A 14,376-nucleotide genomic window follows, 5' to 3' on the forward strand; every position below is an offset into this window, starting at 1 on the left:
ATAGAAAAGCCACCTGGGCCCTGAGCAGAGCTGTAGTTCTCAGAACTGTTATTGTATTGCAATTCTCAGAAGTGTTATTTTGTAAGGTTAAAAATTTCCACTGCTGCCCCCCTTCCCTTGCAACAAACAGCTGACTTTAGCTTCTGTACAAACAGCTTGCCTTGCACAATCCCTGAGCCCCCCAAAACAAGGATGTGGTTTTGCACTTAAATACCTTGCTCCCTCTGAGCTCGGGGCCACGGGTTGGAGAGATGTGAGTCCTCCGTGGCTGCCGGCAATAAAGACCCTGCAATGTGGCATACTTTTGTCTTGGTGTTGATTTTCTTTGCTTGCTCTGGTACAACATCAACACAAGTTCAAAACCAGCCACCGGCCTCTGGGACTGAGAAACAGCTGGGTGACTTCCTTCACCAAAATACCCATCAGGAGGAAGAATGATAGCACAGGTGCAACACGCATGGCAGTGGCTGGTGGCTTCATGATCAGTGCAGCGGGCAACAGGGACATGCAGTCAGGATGGCCTGTGCCAGAAGATGGGGTGGGGAGCTGTCTTCTTGGGTCCTAGTGGCCCAGTGGCTGTCATGTTGGGGCCTCAAAGTTATATCGTGAAGGGCTCTTCTGTGACAAAGGAATCACTGATCCCAAGTAGTTGAGTCTGGTCTACTGACCTGTAAGGCTGGCCCAGGCCCTGTACCATCTAAAGGAAAGCACCTTTCTGGGCAAGCATCCTGCTTCTCATCTCACTGCACCTCCCCACCCTTCCCCTGGCAGGCAAGGCCAGCTACCACCCTTCCCAAATGGCAGTGGGAGCCTAAGGCCCAGCTCCAGGCCTGTGGGTCTGGCAGAGGATGGCTGGTCAGGAACTCTAGCCACAGCTTCTGGGGCTGGAGAGGGAGGCCTCAGAAACAGCATGGGTGGGTGCAGTCCTCATTCAGAGCCTGCATGTCCTGGCAGCCCAGAGACCATTTAGGATCTCTCCTGTGCCAGTGCAAAGGGTTAGACCTTCTGGAACCAGAGAGGGGCTGGCAGGTGGTCAGCTGCCCTTAGAGTTGGAAGTGAGAAGTCCCCATGGTGGAAAGCAGGCCAGAAATATCCACCAGGAAAGCTGCCCAGAAACAGGATTGAGGAAATGTCTCTTCCCTGGGTAAAAGCAAGCCCTTTCTGGTCTTTAATGCATGACGTAATTTTTTTTAAAATTTTTTATTGCATTTTAGGTTTTGGGGTACATGAGCAGAACATGCAAGACAGTTGCATAGGTACACACATGGCAGTGTGTTTTGCTTCCTTTCTCCCCTTCACCCACATTTGGCATTTCTCCCCAGGCTATCCCTCCCCACCTCCCCCTCCCACTGGCCCTCCCCTTTTCCCCCCAATAGACCACAGTGTTTAGTACTCCCCTCCCTGTGTCCATGTGTTCTCATTTTTCATCACCCACCTATGAGTGAGAATATGTGGTATTTCATTTTCTGTTCTTGTGTCAGTTTGCTGAGAATGATGTTCTCCAGATTCATCCATGTCCCTACAAACGACACAAACTCATCATTTCTGATTGCTGCATAATATTCCATGGGGTATATGTGCCACATTTTTCCAATCCAGTCTATCATCAATGGGCATTTGGGTTGATTCCAGGTCTTTGCTATTGTAAACAGTGCTGCAATGAACATTCGTGTACACGTGTCCTTATAGTAGAACGATTTATAGTCCTTTGGATATATACCCAGTAATGGGATTGCTGGGTCAAATGATGGGTGAGATGAGGACAGCAGGAATTTGGGAGAGGGAGGTAACATTAGTGCATGTTTGTTAAAAATCTGTCCCAGGTGAATGACTTTTTAATAGTCTTTTTTTTGGCTGACATTTTATAATGTGGTTCTTATTTAGCTGTCTAGTTTTGATAGAATTTACCAGGTCTGGCTGAATGAAGATACTGGCTTGTGTCATTTTAGTGGTTTAAATCCTCTTATTTATGGTTTTAGCTCTAATAAAAATTTAAAAGGAAGAGATGTTTGGATGACAAAAAAATGCCTTATGGAAAAACTAAAGCAAATTCTTTATAGGAAAAAATATGGGCATTTGATTAAACATAGATAATGTTTATTTAAAAAAAAACTACAACAGCAACAAAAAATCTTAGCCTCCAGTTCCCTTTTCTTTCTTTAACTCCTGTTTTTGGTGAATTACTAAACTGACTGACTTTCAGCATTTTAGCTAGATCCTGAGAGAGAGGCTATTTTTCTTACTGATATACCAACATCCTGAAAGTTAAAGAAAAAAATCTAATGTATGAATGTGACTCACCAATATTTATCAACTAATTCCTTTTTTTAATTAAATGCATGCAGGGATTAACAGGACTTTTGTTTACAATGGAAATCTGATATGGAAGAAACATCTTTAACCTCTGTGTGTCTGTCATCTCCTCTGTCATAATCCACGCTCAGGCTAAAGATGGGGATAATGTGGAAATGGCAGTTGTCCCAAGGGCATGGGGGGTGCTTCTGTGCCCACCGGTCAGTCCCTGGGTGACAGTCCCAGGTTAATATGGGGGTGGGAGGGATAAGGGACCAGGGTTAGCCCTGATCTACCTACGTGCTAACTGCAGACATTATTGTTTTTATTATCTTGAGATGGAGCCTTGCTCTGTTGCCCAGCCTGGAGTGCAGTGGTGCAATCTTGGTTCGCTGCAAATTCCACCTGCTGGGTTCAAGTGATTCTCCTGCCTCAGCCTCCCGAGTAGCTGGGATTACAGGTGCGCCATCACATCCAGCTAATTTTCGTATTTTTAGTAGAAACAGGGTTTCACCATATTGGTCAGGCTGCTCTTGAACTCCTAACCTCTTGATCTGCTCACCTCAGCCTCCCAAAGAGCTGGGATAATGGGTGTGAGCCACCACACCTGGCTCCAGACATTATTTTTAAGTTGCAGACCTAAAAATAATTATCTTGTATTTTGGAGATGAATTTTGCCTCTTTTTAGAAATGTTTTCCATCTTCTTCATTAGGTTATTCAGAGTTAGTTTGAAGCTCTTGCCTGCAAATTCTAACATCTGGGTTATCTGTGAATATGCACCTGTTGGCTGATTTTCTTAATTCAGCGTTATTTTCTCTTTATTTAAATGTCTCATATTTTTTAATTTTATATTTAACCTTTTTTTTCTTTGAGACAGGGTCTTTCTCTGTTGCCCAGGCTGGAGTACAGTGGCATGATCTTGGCTCTCTGTAGCTTCAACCTCTAGGGCTCAAATGATCCTTTCACCTCAGCCTTTCTAGTAGCTGGAACTATAGGTGTGCACCACCATGCCCAGCTAATTACTTTATTTTTGTAGAGACAAGGTTTCTCTATGTTGCCCAGGTAGGTCTCAGAGTCCTGGGCTCAAGCAGTCCATCCGCCTCGGTTTCCAGAGTGCTTGGATTACAGGTGTGAGCCACTGTTCCTGGCAATTATGTTTAGCATTATATGTAAAAGATCAAAGTAGATAATATGTATCCAGAATAAAGCATTATTTTTTTCTCTGTCAGGCCACCAAAACTAGAAATAGTTTTGTTAATTTTTTTGGTGATTTTTTCTCTATTGATTTCTCATCTTTCCTATTTCCTTCTATTAGGATTCATTTGTTCTTCTTTTACTACATTCTTAAGGTGAAAGTCATTGATATGAGACTTGTATAAGCTTTCAATGATACACTTTTGTTTTCTAACTTTCCATTAGCTGTGTCTAACTGATTTCATTGTATTTACTGTGCTGCATTTTAATTTTCACTGAATTTAAAATATTTTCTCATTTCCCAATTGACTTCCTTTTGGACCAGTGGATTAAAGAGTTTGTTTATTTCTAATTTCCTAATATTTTAAAATGCCACATAGACCTTCTAATTAATTAATTTAATTATGAATTCTGTTTTGGTCAGCAAATAGACTTTGCATAATTTCAACTCTTTTAAGTTTGTGTAGGCTTGATTTACGGTGTAGTATGTGGTCTGTCCTGGTGAATCTTCCCTGTACCACTGAACACAGTTTGACTTCTGTTTTGCTGGGTAGAGTGTTGTACAAATATTTTTAATTATTGTCATTGAATTGGCAATGGGGTTCTGCAGTTCTTTATATTCTTACGGATTTATTTTTGCTTCTTTGTCTACTTGTTATTGATGAAGTGGTAAAGTTTCTAATAATACTTGTACATTTAACCATCCTTGCTTTATTCATTTTGATGCTCTGTTGTTAGACATGTACGCATTGTTTTGTATTCATAGTGAGTTTTTGACTCCTTTGTCATAACGTTCATTTTGATCTCTTATAATATTCCTTGTTTTGAAATCTACTTTGTGATAGTAATAATACCACTCCATATTTCTGTTGACTAATCTTTGTATGGTATGTGTTTTCCATCTAACATTTTTATTGTGGTAAAATACACATAACATACACATAACAAAATATGCTGTTAATGATCTAGCTAAGTTTTTATATGTAAGGAGGATTTATTGTAGGCAGCATTCAGCCAGATTTTGCTTTATTAAAATATTTTAATCCAGGCCGGGCGCGGTGGCTCAAGCCTGTAATCCCAGCACTTTGGGAGGTGGAGGTGGGTGGATTACGAGGTCAAGAGATCGAGACCATCCTGGTCAACATGGTGAAACCCCGTCTCTACTAAAAAATATACAAAAAATTAGCTGGGCATGGTGGCGCGTGCCTGTAATCCCAGCTACTCAGGTGGCTGAGGCAGGAGAATTGCCTGAACCCAAAAGGCGGAGGTTGTGGTGAGCCGAGATCGCACCATTGCACTCCAGCCTGGGTAACAAGCGCAAAACTCCGTCACAAAAAAAAAAAAAAATTTTAATCCAGTCTTATAATTTCTGTCTTTTAATTGTGTTAAGGCCATTAATTTTTAAAGTAATTATTGACTTGGCTTTATTTGAATGTACTCTCTAATTAACTGTTTTCTATTTGTTTTATTTATTTATTATTTCTTTTTCCGTGTTTTTCTGCCTTCCTTTGCATTGATTGGGTTTTTTTGTTTTTCAAAAAAAACATAATTGTATTTTCTAACCAGTTATGGTGGCTCTGTCTTCCTCTCATGCTTTGCCACAACTGAGCTGACCCACAGTTTCTGTTTCTCCACAGACCTGTCTGTGACTGGATTTCTGGCTGTTTCCTATGACCGCAGGTCATTGCTGATCTGGCTGGTTTCCCTGTGACCTCAGATCACTGCTGGGTTCAAGAAAGTTGTAATTTTGTAGTTTAGCTTTTTCTCATTATCCTTATCTCAAAGATAGCTTTGCAGCTTTCTACATCTTAGAGGGAAGTAAATATCCCGTAATTTTTTTTTTAACATTCCCTAAATCTGTTTTTAGTAGAAAAAACAAACTCTAAATGTTATAAAGAGGCTTATTCTGAGTCAATATGAGTGACTGGGGCCTGGGAAACCACAGTCTCAAGAGGTCCTGAGAAAGACTATAGGGTTACAGCTTGGTTTTGGAGTTACAGGCCAAGACATAAATCAATACTTGAAAGGTTTCTACCTGAAAAGGTGGAATATGTGGAAGCAGGGGTGAAGGTGTGGGGATGGGGTTGGGGAGATTTACAGGTTATAGGTATATTCAGAGATTCTTTGATTTTTGCAGTTGGTTAAAAAAGTAAGGCTATTTCTAAAACTAGAACTCAGCAGAAAGGAATGTCTTAAGATAAGGATGTCATGCAGCAAGATTAATGGCCTGCAGGTGTGACTTAATCCTTGCCTTGTGTGGCTGTAGGTCTTGTGTAAGAGTTGACATTTTATTGCCGCAGAGTCTGTTTTGTCAGTCTTAAGAGCTCCATGTTAACATTAATGCTGATCAGCTATTGCACCTAAACTCCAACAGGGTGGGAGTATAATGAGGTGTGCCCAAACTTCCTTCCTGTCATGGCCAAAAGTTCAGTTCTTAAGATTTTTCTGGGGCCTCCTTGGACAAGTGGGTTGGGGGCTTAGAATTTTTTATTTTTAGTTTACTCTGCATAATAATAATCTCTACTGCATATCAAGATCTGAACATTGACTTGAAATTTACCACTTTTCCAAGCCTACTTTATCCTTTTTTTCTTTCCCCAAAAGAGATTTTAAATGCTTAAGACACATGACAAAGTATAAAAAAGTAATACAATAAACCCCCACAACCCTTACCAACTACAGGGTTAAGGTTGCTAAAATAAAATGCAGAATTTTACCCTGCTGCTAGCTGAATTATAATGCAGGTTGAACTCCCAGACTCACAGAATGTCTACATTAAATGTGAGGGCATTGATTGGGAAAGAATGGCACCTGGCACATTGTGATAAGGAAGTGTTGGAACACCCTGATGAAGCTAGGGACATTAACTTCTTAAATTATGATGAGCCTTCTTTATGAATGGGAGTCTCCCCATATCCAGCAGAAGTAGTCTCTCTATGCCCAATATAGTGCCCTTATTGCCTGAAGAAACTGTAACGACTTCCTCTGAGACATTTCTTATGTATGAAAATGTTGGTTCTCACCCTCACTACCCTGTTTTGCTTGTAGACCTATAACTAGACTCAATTATCAGCCGAACTCTAAAGGCAAGATACAAAGCATAACCCATGAGGGAGGTACACTACATTACAAAATAGCTACTCATGTTTTCTGACTTATCTAGACAGAAATTTGGGAAACGTGGAAATGGATACTAAGGGTGTGGGGTAATGGTGGAAGAAACAAAGTTGGGTTAGGCAAAATTTGTGATATAGTTTTGCTAAGAAGGGATTTTGCATTTAATGTTGCAGCTCAGGGAATTTGAAAGGGTTCTGATAGTTTGATTGGAGATTGGAATGTTAGAGTGGATCTGTCATTTGAGACCTACTCATCAACACTGAAGGGTCCAGAAGATGTATTTCAACAATACTTAGAAAACTAAATTTGTGGGAGAAGTCCTGGCACCCTTGAGCTATGTGATCACTCTTCTCTATATGCCAGAATTTGCAGAGGAAACTGCAGCCACTGTATTGGAAAACCTAAATGCAGTGACAACAATTGGATCCCAGGGTGTCAGGGGTCAATGCCAGCACTCAGCCACCAAAGGCAAGGTGGGCATAATGACCATGATGGACAACAGAGTCAGAGCAGCAACCAGAGTTACATGGTGTTGGCTAGTTGTTTATGGTTTCCTAGAAATAAATTACATAGGAAGGCAACTATTAATAAATTCTTACTTGACCTATATAATCAGAAGAGTTTTAGGTTAAGTGAACAAAAGTATAACCTGAATCATAAAAACAGAGAGTCATGACCTCTCATTCCCATTGCCAGACTTGAGCCAGTTTACAGACCCAGACTCTCTTGAATAAAGGGAAGGCCAGGTTTCCTTGAGAAAGGATCTTGATATACTCCCAGAAGTTTATGCTGCTATTCCTTTTCCCAGTCTTCCCCAGTGGGACCTACACCCTTTTACCGGGGTAACTATGCAATTGGGAAGACAATAATTAGAGCTTTTGGATATGACTGGACACTGGCTCTGAGCAGATGCTAATTCTAGGTGACCTAAAATGTCACTATGGTTCACCAGTCAGAGTAGGGGCCTATGAAGGTTTGGTGATCAATGGAATTTTATCTCGGGTTCATCTCACTGTAGGACCAGTGGATTCCTGAATTCATCCTGTGGTTACTTCCCCAGTTTTAGAATGTATAATTGAAATACACAACATTGCTATGTGATGGAAATTTTTCAGCTCCATGTATATGACTATATATAGAGTCATGTGTTGCATAACAAAATTTTGGTCAATGAGAGACTACATGGAGCTAAAAAATTCCCATCATCTAGCAATGCTGTCAGCTTTCCAGTAGGACAAGATGCAGAGGTGGAAGACAATGATATTGATTATTCTGACCTTTGGTAGGTCTAGGCTAATGCATGTGCTCTTGTCTTAATTTTTAATCAAAAAAAGCTCAAAAAGTAAAAAAAACCCCTATAAAATAAATAATAAAAAATTAAAAATAGAAAAAAGCTTATAAAATAAGTATATAAAGACAAATATTTTTATATAGCTGTACAATGTGTTTGTGTTTTAAGCTTAATATTATTACAAAAGAATAAAAATTAAAAAAAAATTCTAGCAAGTAAAAATGTCACAAGAAGCTAAGGTTAATTTATTATGAAAGAAAGAAAAACATTTAAGAATACATTTATTGTAGCCTAAGTGTTCAGTGTTGATAAAGTCTACAGTAGTGACAGTGACCTAGGCCTTCACATTCACTCCCTGCTCACTCACTGACTCACCCAAAGAAACGTCTAGTCCTGGAAGCTCCATTCATGGTAAATGCCCTATGCAGGTGTACCATTAAAAAAAAAATTTATAATGTATTTTTACTCTACCTTTTCTGTGTTTAAATATGTTTAGATATACAAATACTATGTAGATACACAAAAACCATACACAATTACCATTGTGTTATAATTGCCTACAGTATTCACTACAGTAACATCCTGTACAGGTTTGTAGCCTAGGATCAATAGATTACACCATATAGCTTAGATGTAGAGCAGGCTGTACCATCCGGGTTTGTGTAAGGGCACTCCATGATGTTCTCAGAATGGCAAAATCAGGTAACAATGCATTTCTCAGAATGTACCCCTGTCATTAAACAGCACATGTCTGCATTCAGAAGTGGCAGAAACCTCACATTCACTCTTTGACCTGTGGAGTGAGGCTATTATGGTGGGAAAAGTGAAATGGAAGACACTAGCATTGCCTTCAGCTAGAAAAATAGCAAACCAATGGCAATACCACATTCCTGGAGCAATTACAGAGATTATTGTCATCTTCAAAGATTTTAAGAATTTTAAGGATGAGAATCACCATCTCCCCATTCAACCCACCTATTTGGCCAGTGCAGAAGAAAGATGGATCTTAGAGAATGATGGTAGATTATCATAACCAGATGGTGAATCTAATTATATCTGCTATACCAGATGTGGTTTCACTGAGCAAATGAACACTCTCCTGGTACCTGGTATGAAGCTGTTAATATGGCAAATGCATTTTTTTCTTAATAACTGGTAGTAAAGACCACCAGAAGCCTTTTTCTTTTACCTGGTGGGACCAGCAATATATCTTTACTCTCACATATTAGAGTATCTCAATTCTCCATCTGGATGTCATAGTTTAGGTCACAGAGATCTTGATCACCTTCCTTTTCACAGACTATCACACTGCTCCATTGTATTCATGTCATTATGCTGATTGGATTTAGTAAGCAAGAAATAGCAACTACTCTAGATTTAATTGGTAATCATTTGCATGCCCAAGGGTGGGAAATAAATCTGACTAATAAGATTTCAGAGGTTTCTATCTCATTGGAAATTTCTAGGGGGTCTGGTGGTGTGGAGCATGTCAAGATAGCTTTTCCAAGGTGAAAGATAAGTTGTTGTATCTGGTTCCTCTTACAATAAGATACAAAGTTTAGTGGACCATCCTGTTTGGCTTTTGGAGGCAACATATTTCTCATATGTGTGCTATTTTGGCCCACTTACCAAGTCATCTGAAAAGCTGCTTGTTTTAATGGGGTCCAAATGACAAGGGAAAGCTCTGCAACAGGTCGAGGCTGCTGTTCAGGCTGTTCTGCTGATTGAATCATGTGCATCAGCAGATCAAAGGGTGCTTAAAATGTTAGTGGCAGATAGGGATGCTCTTTAGCACCTTTGGCAGGCTTCTGTAGGTGGATTGTAACATAGACCATTGATATTTTGGAGCAAGGCCCTGACATCTTCCACCGATAACTACTCTCCTCTTGAGAAACAGCTTTTGGTCTGCTACTGGGCCTCAGTAGAGACTGAATCCTTAACCATGGGTCATTAAATTATCATGCAGCCAGAACTGCCTATCATGAACTGGGTGTTTTCTGACCTTCCAAGCCATAAAGTTGGATGTGCACAGCAGCACTCCATGATCAAATGGAAGCAGTAGAAAAGTGGTCAGGCATGAGCAAACCTGGAAGGCACAGTAAGTTATGTGAAGAATTGGCTCAAATGCCCATAGTTCTCACTCACACTCCTGCTACACTGCCTTCTGCTTTCTCTCTCCCATTCCACTCCTATGGTTTCATAGGGAGTTCCTACAATCAGTTGACAGAGGAAGAGAAGACTTGGGCCTGGTTTATAGATGATACTGCATAATATGCAGGTACCACTTAAAAGTGGACAGCTATAGCATTATATCCCATTTCTGGGACATCCATGAACAATGGTGAGGGGAAATCCTTTCAGTGGGCAGAACTTTGGGCAGTACACTTGGTTGTGCATTTTTCTTGGAAGGAGAAATGGCTAGATGAGTAATTTGGCTGGATGATTAGAAACTTGGAAGAAACACAATTGAAAAATCGGTGACAAGGAAATTTGGGAAAGAGGTATATAGATAGAGCTATCTGAATGGGCAAAAAAACTGTGAAGATTTATGTGTCTTATGTGAATGCTTATTAAAAGGTGACTCCACCAGAAGGGAATTTTAATGTCAAGTATTTTTCTGCAGTCACGCCATCATTGCCCAGTGGAGTCGAGAACAAAATAGCCATGGTGGCAAGGATGGAGGTTATTCATGGGCACAGCAACAGGGACTTTCATTTACCAAGGCCAATCTGGCTAACATCACCACTGAATCCCAAATCTACCAGCAGCAGAGATCAACCCTGAATCTCTAATATGGCACCATTCCCAGGAGTATTCAGCCAGCTACCTGGTAGCAGGCTGATTGCACTGAATGCTTCTTTCATGGAATGAGCAACATTTTTTACTTATTGAAAAAGACATGTACTTTGGATACAGATTTGCCTTCCCTTCATCCAGCACTTCTGCCAAAATACCATCCACGGACTTACAGAATGCTTTCTCCACCAACATGGTATTCCATGCAGCATTGCTTCTAGTTATAGAGCCCACTTTACAGGCAAAGAAGTGCAGCAGTGAGCCCATGCTTGTGGAACTCACTGGTCTTATATTCTCCATTATCCTGAAGGAAATAGCTTGATAGAATGATGGAACGGCTTTTTGAAAACTCTGTTCCAGTACCAGGTAAATGGCAATACCTTAAAGAGCTGGGGCAAGGTTCTTCAGAAGGCTGTATGTGCTCAGAGTCAGTGTCCATTATATGGTGCTCTTTCTCTATAGCCAGGATTCATGTGTCCAGGAATCAAGTGTTGAAAGTGTGAGCGTCACCACTCACTATTACCCCTAGTTGACCACTAGCAATATTTTTGCTTCCTGTTCCCGTGACTTTTTGCTCTGCTGATGTAGAGGTTTTACAGAAAAATGAACGCTTCCACCAGGAGACACAACAATGAAGAAATTATTTAGGCAGATAGTGAGGGCAAAAGAGTCCTCGGCAGAACTTCCCTTCTAATGAAAAGCAGCCCAATAAATCTTTTTTTTTTTTTTTTAAAAGAAAAGCAGCCTGAAAGATTGAGCTGCAAACATAGATATGGAAGCTGGAAGTTTGCATGGGGAGGATGCCTGCAGCTACACTGATAGAAAAGGACTACTGGGGGGCCAGGCATGTCCCCTGTGGGGCTCCACCTTCCCTTTTTTGTTAGCAGGTGTACGGTAAGAAAGAAATGGGCAACATGGAGGAGCTGAGGTACAGAACCCAAAAGATTGGGGTGGGGGCTGCCAGAGATTCATGCCCTATGAAGATGGAATGCCTGATCCTGTTTTTTTGTGCCCTATAGAGATCAGATACTGCCTATCCCCTGGCTTGTCTATAAAACCCCTGCCTTTCACCATGGATGAGCAACCCATTTTTCTGGGACCCCTCTTTGTAGCAGAAAGCTGTTCTCTTTCTTTGGGTCATTAAATTTCCACTCTCAACCTCACTCTTTGTGTGTCTGCATCTTTGACCTTTGTGGCCATGAGACAGTAAACCTTGGGTGTCACCCTAGACAATGAGGCCACTTCAATTCCACTGAAGTGCCACTTGGCCAGTTTGGGCTCCTCATGCCTCTGAATTAGCAGACAAATAAAGGAGGGGTTATCAATCTTAACTACCATGGAGGAAATTGGACAACTATTCCACCGTGGAATAATACTTTACCTGGCAAAGTTGTCTTTCAGAAAAAGAGAAAGCCTTTTCCCGGCAAACAAAAACTGAGAGAGTTTATTACCACTAGCCTGTCTTACTAGAAATGCTAAAGGAAATTATTCAATCTGGAAGAAAAGAGTGCTGATTAGTAACACAAAAATATGAAAGTAGAAGACTCACTGGTAAAAGTAAGTACCATAGGAAAATTCAGAATAATACTGTAATGGTGCTGCATAAATCATATATATTTATAGGGTTAAAACACAAAACTATTCAAAATAATCATAGCTAAAAGAATTTACTAAGAAATACCCAATAGAAAAAGATATAAATTATAAAAATCATGAAATGTGTGGCAGAGTAAAAGCATAGAATTGTTGTATGTTATTGAAGTTAAATTGTGATCAGCTTAAAATAGCCTGATATAACTTATGACTATAAGATGTTTCATGCCAGCCTCATGGTAACCACTAAACAAAAACCTCTAGTTACCAAACCAAAGATAAAAAATAAAAAGAATCAAGGCATACCACCACAGGAAAATCATCTAATCACAAAGGAAGGACAGCAAAAGAGGAAGGAAAGAACAAAGGATCAACAAAAGCAGCAGAAAAAAACAAAATGCTGGTAGTAAGTTCTCACCTTAATTACCTTAAAATAGATTTAATTCTTCAATCAAAAGACAGAGAGTGACTGAATAATACTAAAAAAGAGCCAACTGTATGTTGCCTACCAGAAATTCACTTCACTTTTAAGGACACACACAGATTAAAAGTGAAAAGCCAGAAAAAGATATTCCATGTAAATGGACATGGAATAGCTATACTTATTTACTTAAAATAGTCTTTAAGTCAAAACTAAAAAAGAGACAGAAAAGGTCTACAATGATAAAATGGTCAATTCATCAAGAGGATATAACAACTGCAAACATACATACACCCAATATTGGAGCACCTAAATATATAAAGCAAATATTAATAGAGTTGGAGAAAAAGAGACCGTAATACAAAAACAGTAGAGCTCTTTAATACCCCACTTTCAACACTGGATGAATCATTCAGACAGAAAATCAATCAGGAAACATCAGACCTGAACTATACCTTACACCAAATAGATTTAACAGACATATAGAATATTATATCCAATAGCAGCAGAATACATAGTCTTCTCAAGTGTGCGCAAAGTGTTCTTTAGAGTAGATCATATGTTAGGCCAAAAACCAAGTTTTAGCAAATTTAAGAAGATTAAAATCATATCAAGTATCTTTCACAACAACAGTTGCATAAAATTAGAAGTAAGCAGTAATTTAGGGCCATGGCTCATACCTGCAATGCCAGCATTTTGGGAGGCCGAGGAAGGCAGATCACTTGAGGTCAGGATTTCAATACCAGCCTGGCCAACATGTTGCAACCTTGTCTCTACTAAAAATAAAAAAAAAAAATGAGATGGGCATGGTGGCAGAGTACCTATAATCCCAGCTACTTGGGAGACTGAGGCAGGAGAATCACTTCAACCTGAGAGATAGAGGTTGCAGTCAACTGAGATTGTGCCACTGCACTCCAACCTGGGTGACAGAGAAAGACTGTCTCAAAAAAATAAATGTAATTTAGGAATATCACAAATATTCAGAAAATAAACAACACTTCTGAACAACCAATGGGTCAAAGAAGAAATTAAAAATTAATCTTAAGACAAATGAAAATGAAAACACAACACGCCAAGCTGATGGGATATGGCAAAAGTAGTTCAGAGAAGAGAGTTTATAGTGATACATACATAGAAAAAGAAGAAATACCTCAAATAACCTAATGTTACACCTTAAGAAATTAAAAAAAGAACAAACTAAGCCCAAAGTTAATAGAAATAAAGAAATAGTAAAGATCAGAGTAGAAATAAGTAAGAGACTAGAAAAACAGTACAGAAGATCAACAAAACTAAGAGTTTGTTTTCCAAAAATATAAACAAAATTAACAAACCTTTAGCTAGACTAGCAAAAATAAATCAATGCAAATAAATCGGAAATGAAAGAGGAGACATTACAACCAATAGCATGGAAATGCAAAGGATCATAATATACTACCTCAAACAATCATACATTTACAAATTGGAGAACATCAAAGAAACTAATAAATTCTAGACCTATAAACCTACCAAGCCTGATTTATGAAGAAAGAAAATCTGAACATACATACAGTGAATGAAGAGATTAAAATAGTAAAAAGTATCCCATTAAAGAAATGCCCTGGACCTGATAGCTTCATTGCTGAATTCTACCAAACATTTAAATAAGAACTAGTATCAGCCATTCTCAAACTT

General features: G+C 39.4%; 1 protein-coding gene across 2 annotated transcripts in view; it reads right to left on the reverse strand.

The window, feature by feature from the left end:
• Positions 1 to 14,376, reverse strand: part of OR6M1 (olfactory receptor family 6 subfamily M member 1) — a 33,029-nt gene that overhangs the window by 17,024 nt on the left and 1,629 nt on the right. For both annotated transcript variants that reach the window (XM_054241680.2, XM_017978507.4), the window contains exon 2: positions 13,386 to 13,481. In XM_054241680.2, the coding sequence (XP_054097655.1) occupies positions 13,386 to 13,400 (15 nt within the window). In that variant the 5' untranslated portion in view covers positions 13,401 to 13,481. The remainder of the gene's footprint in view (positions 1 to 13,385; positions 13,482 to 14,376) is intronic.

The sequence above is a fragment of the Callithrix jacchus genome, chromosome 10 (assembly GCF_049354715.1).
Source record: "Callithrix jacchus isolate 240 chromosome 10, calJac240_pri, whole genome shotgun sequence".
In the NCBI taxonomy this organism is placed as follows: Eukaryota; Metazoa; Chordata; class Mammalia; order Primates; family Cebidae; genus Callithrix; species Callithrix jacchus.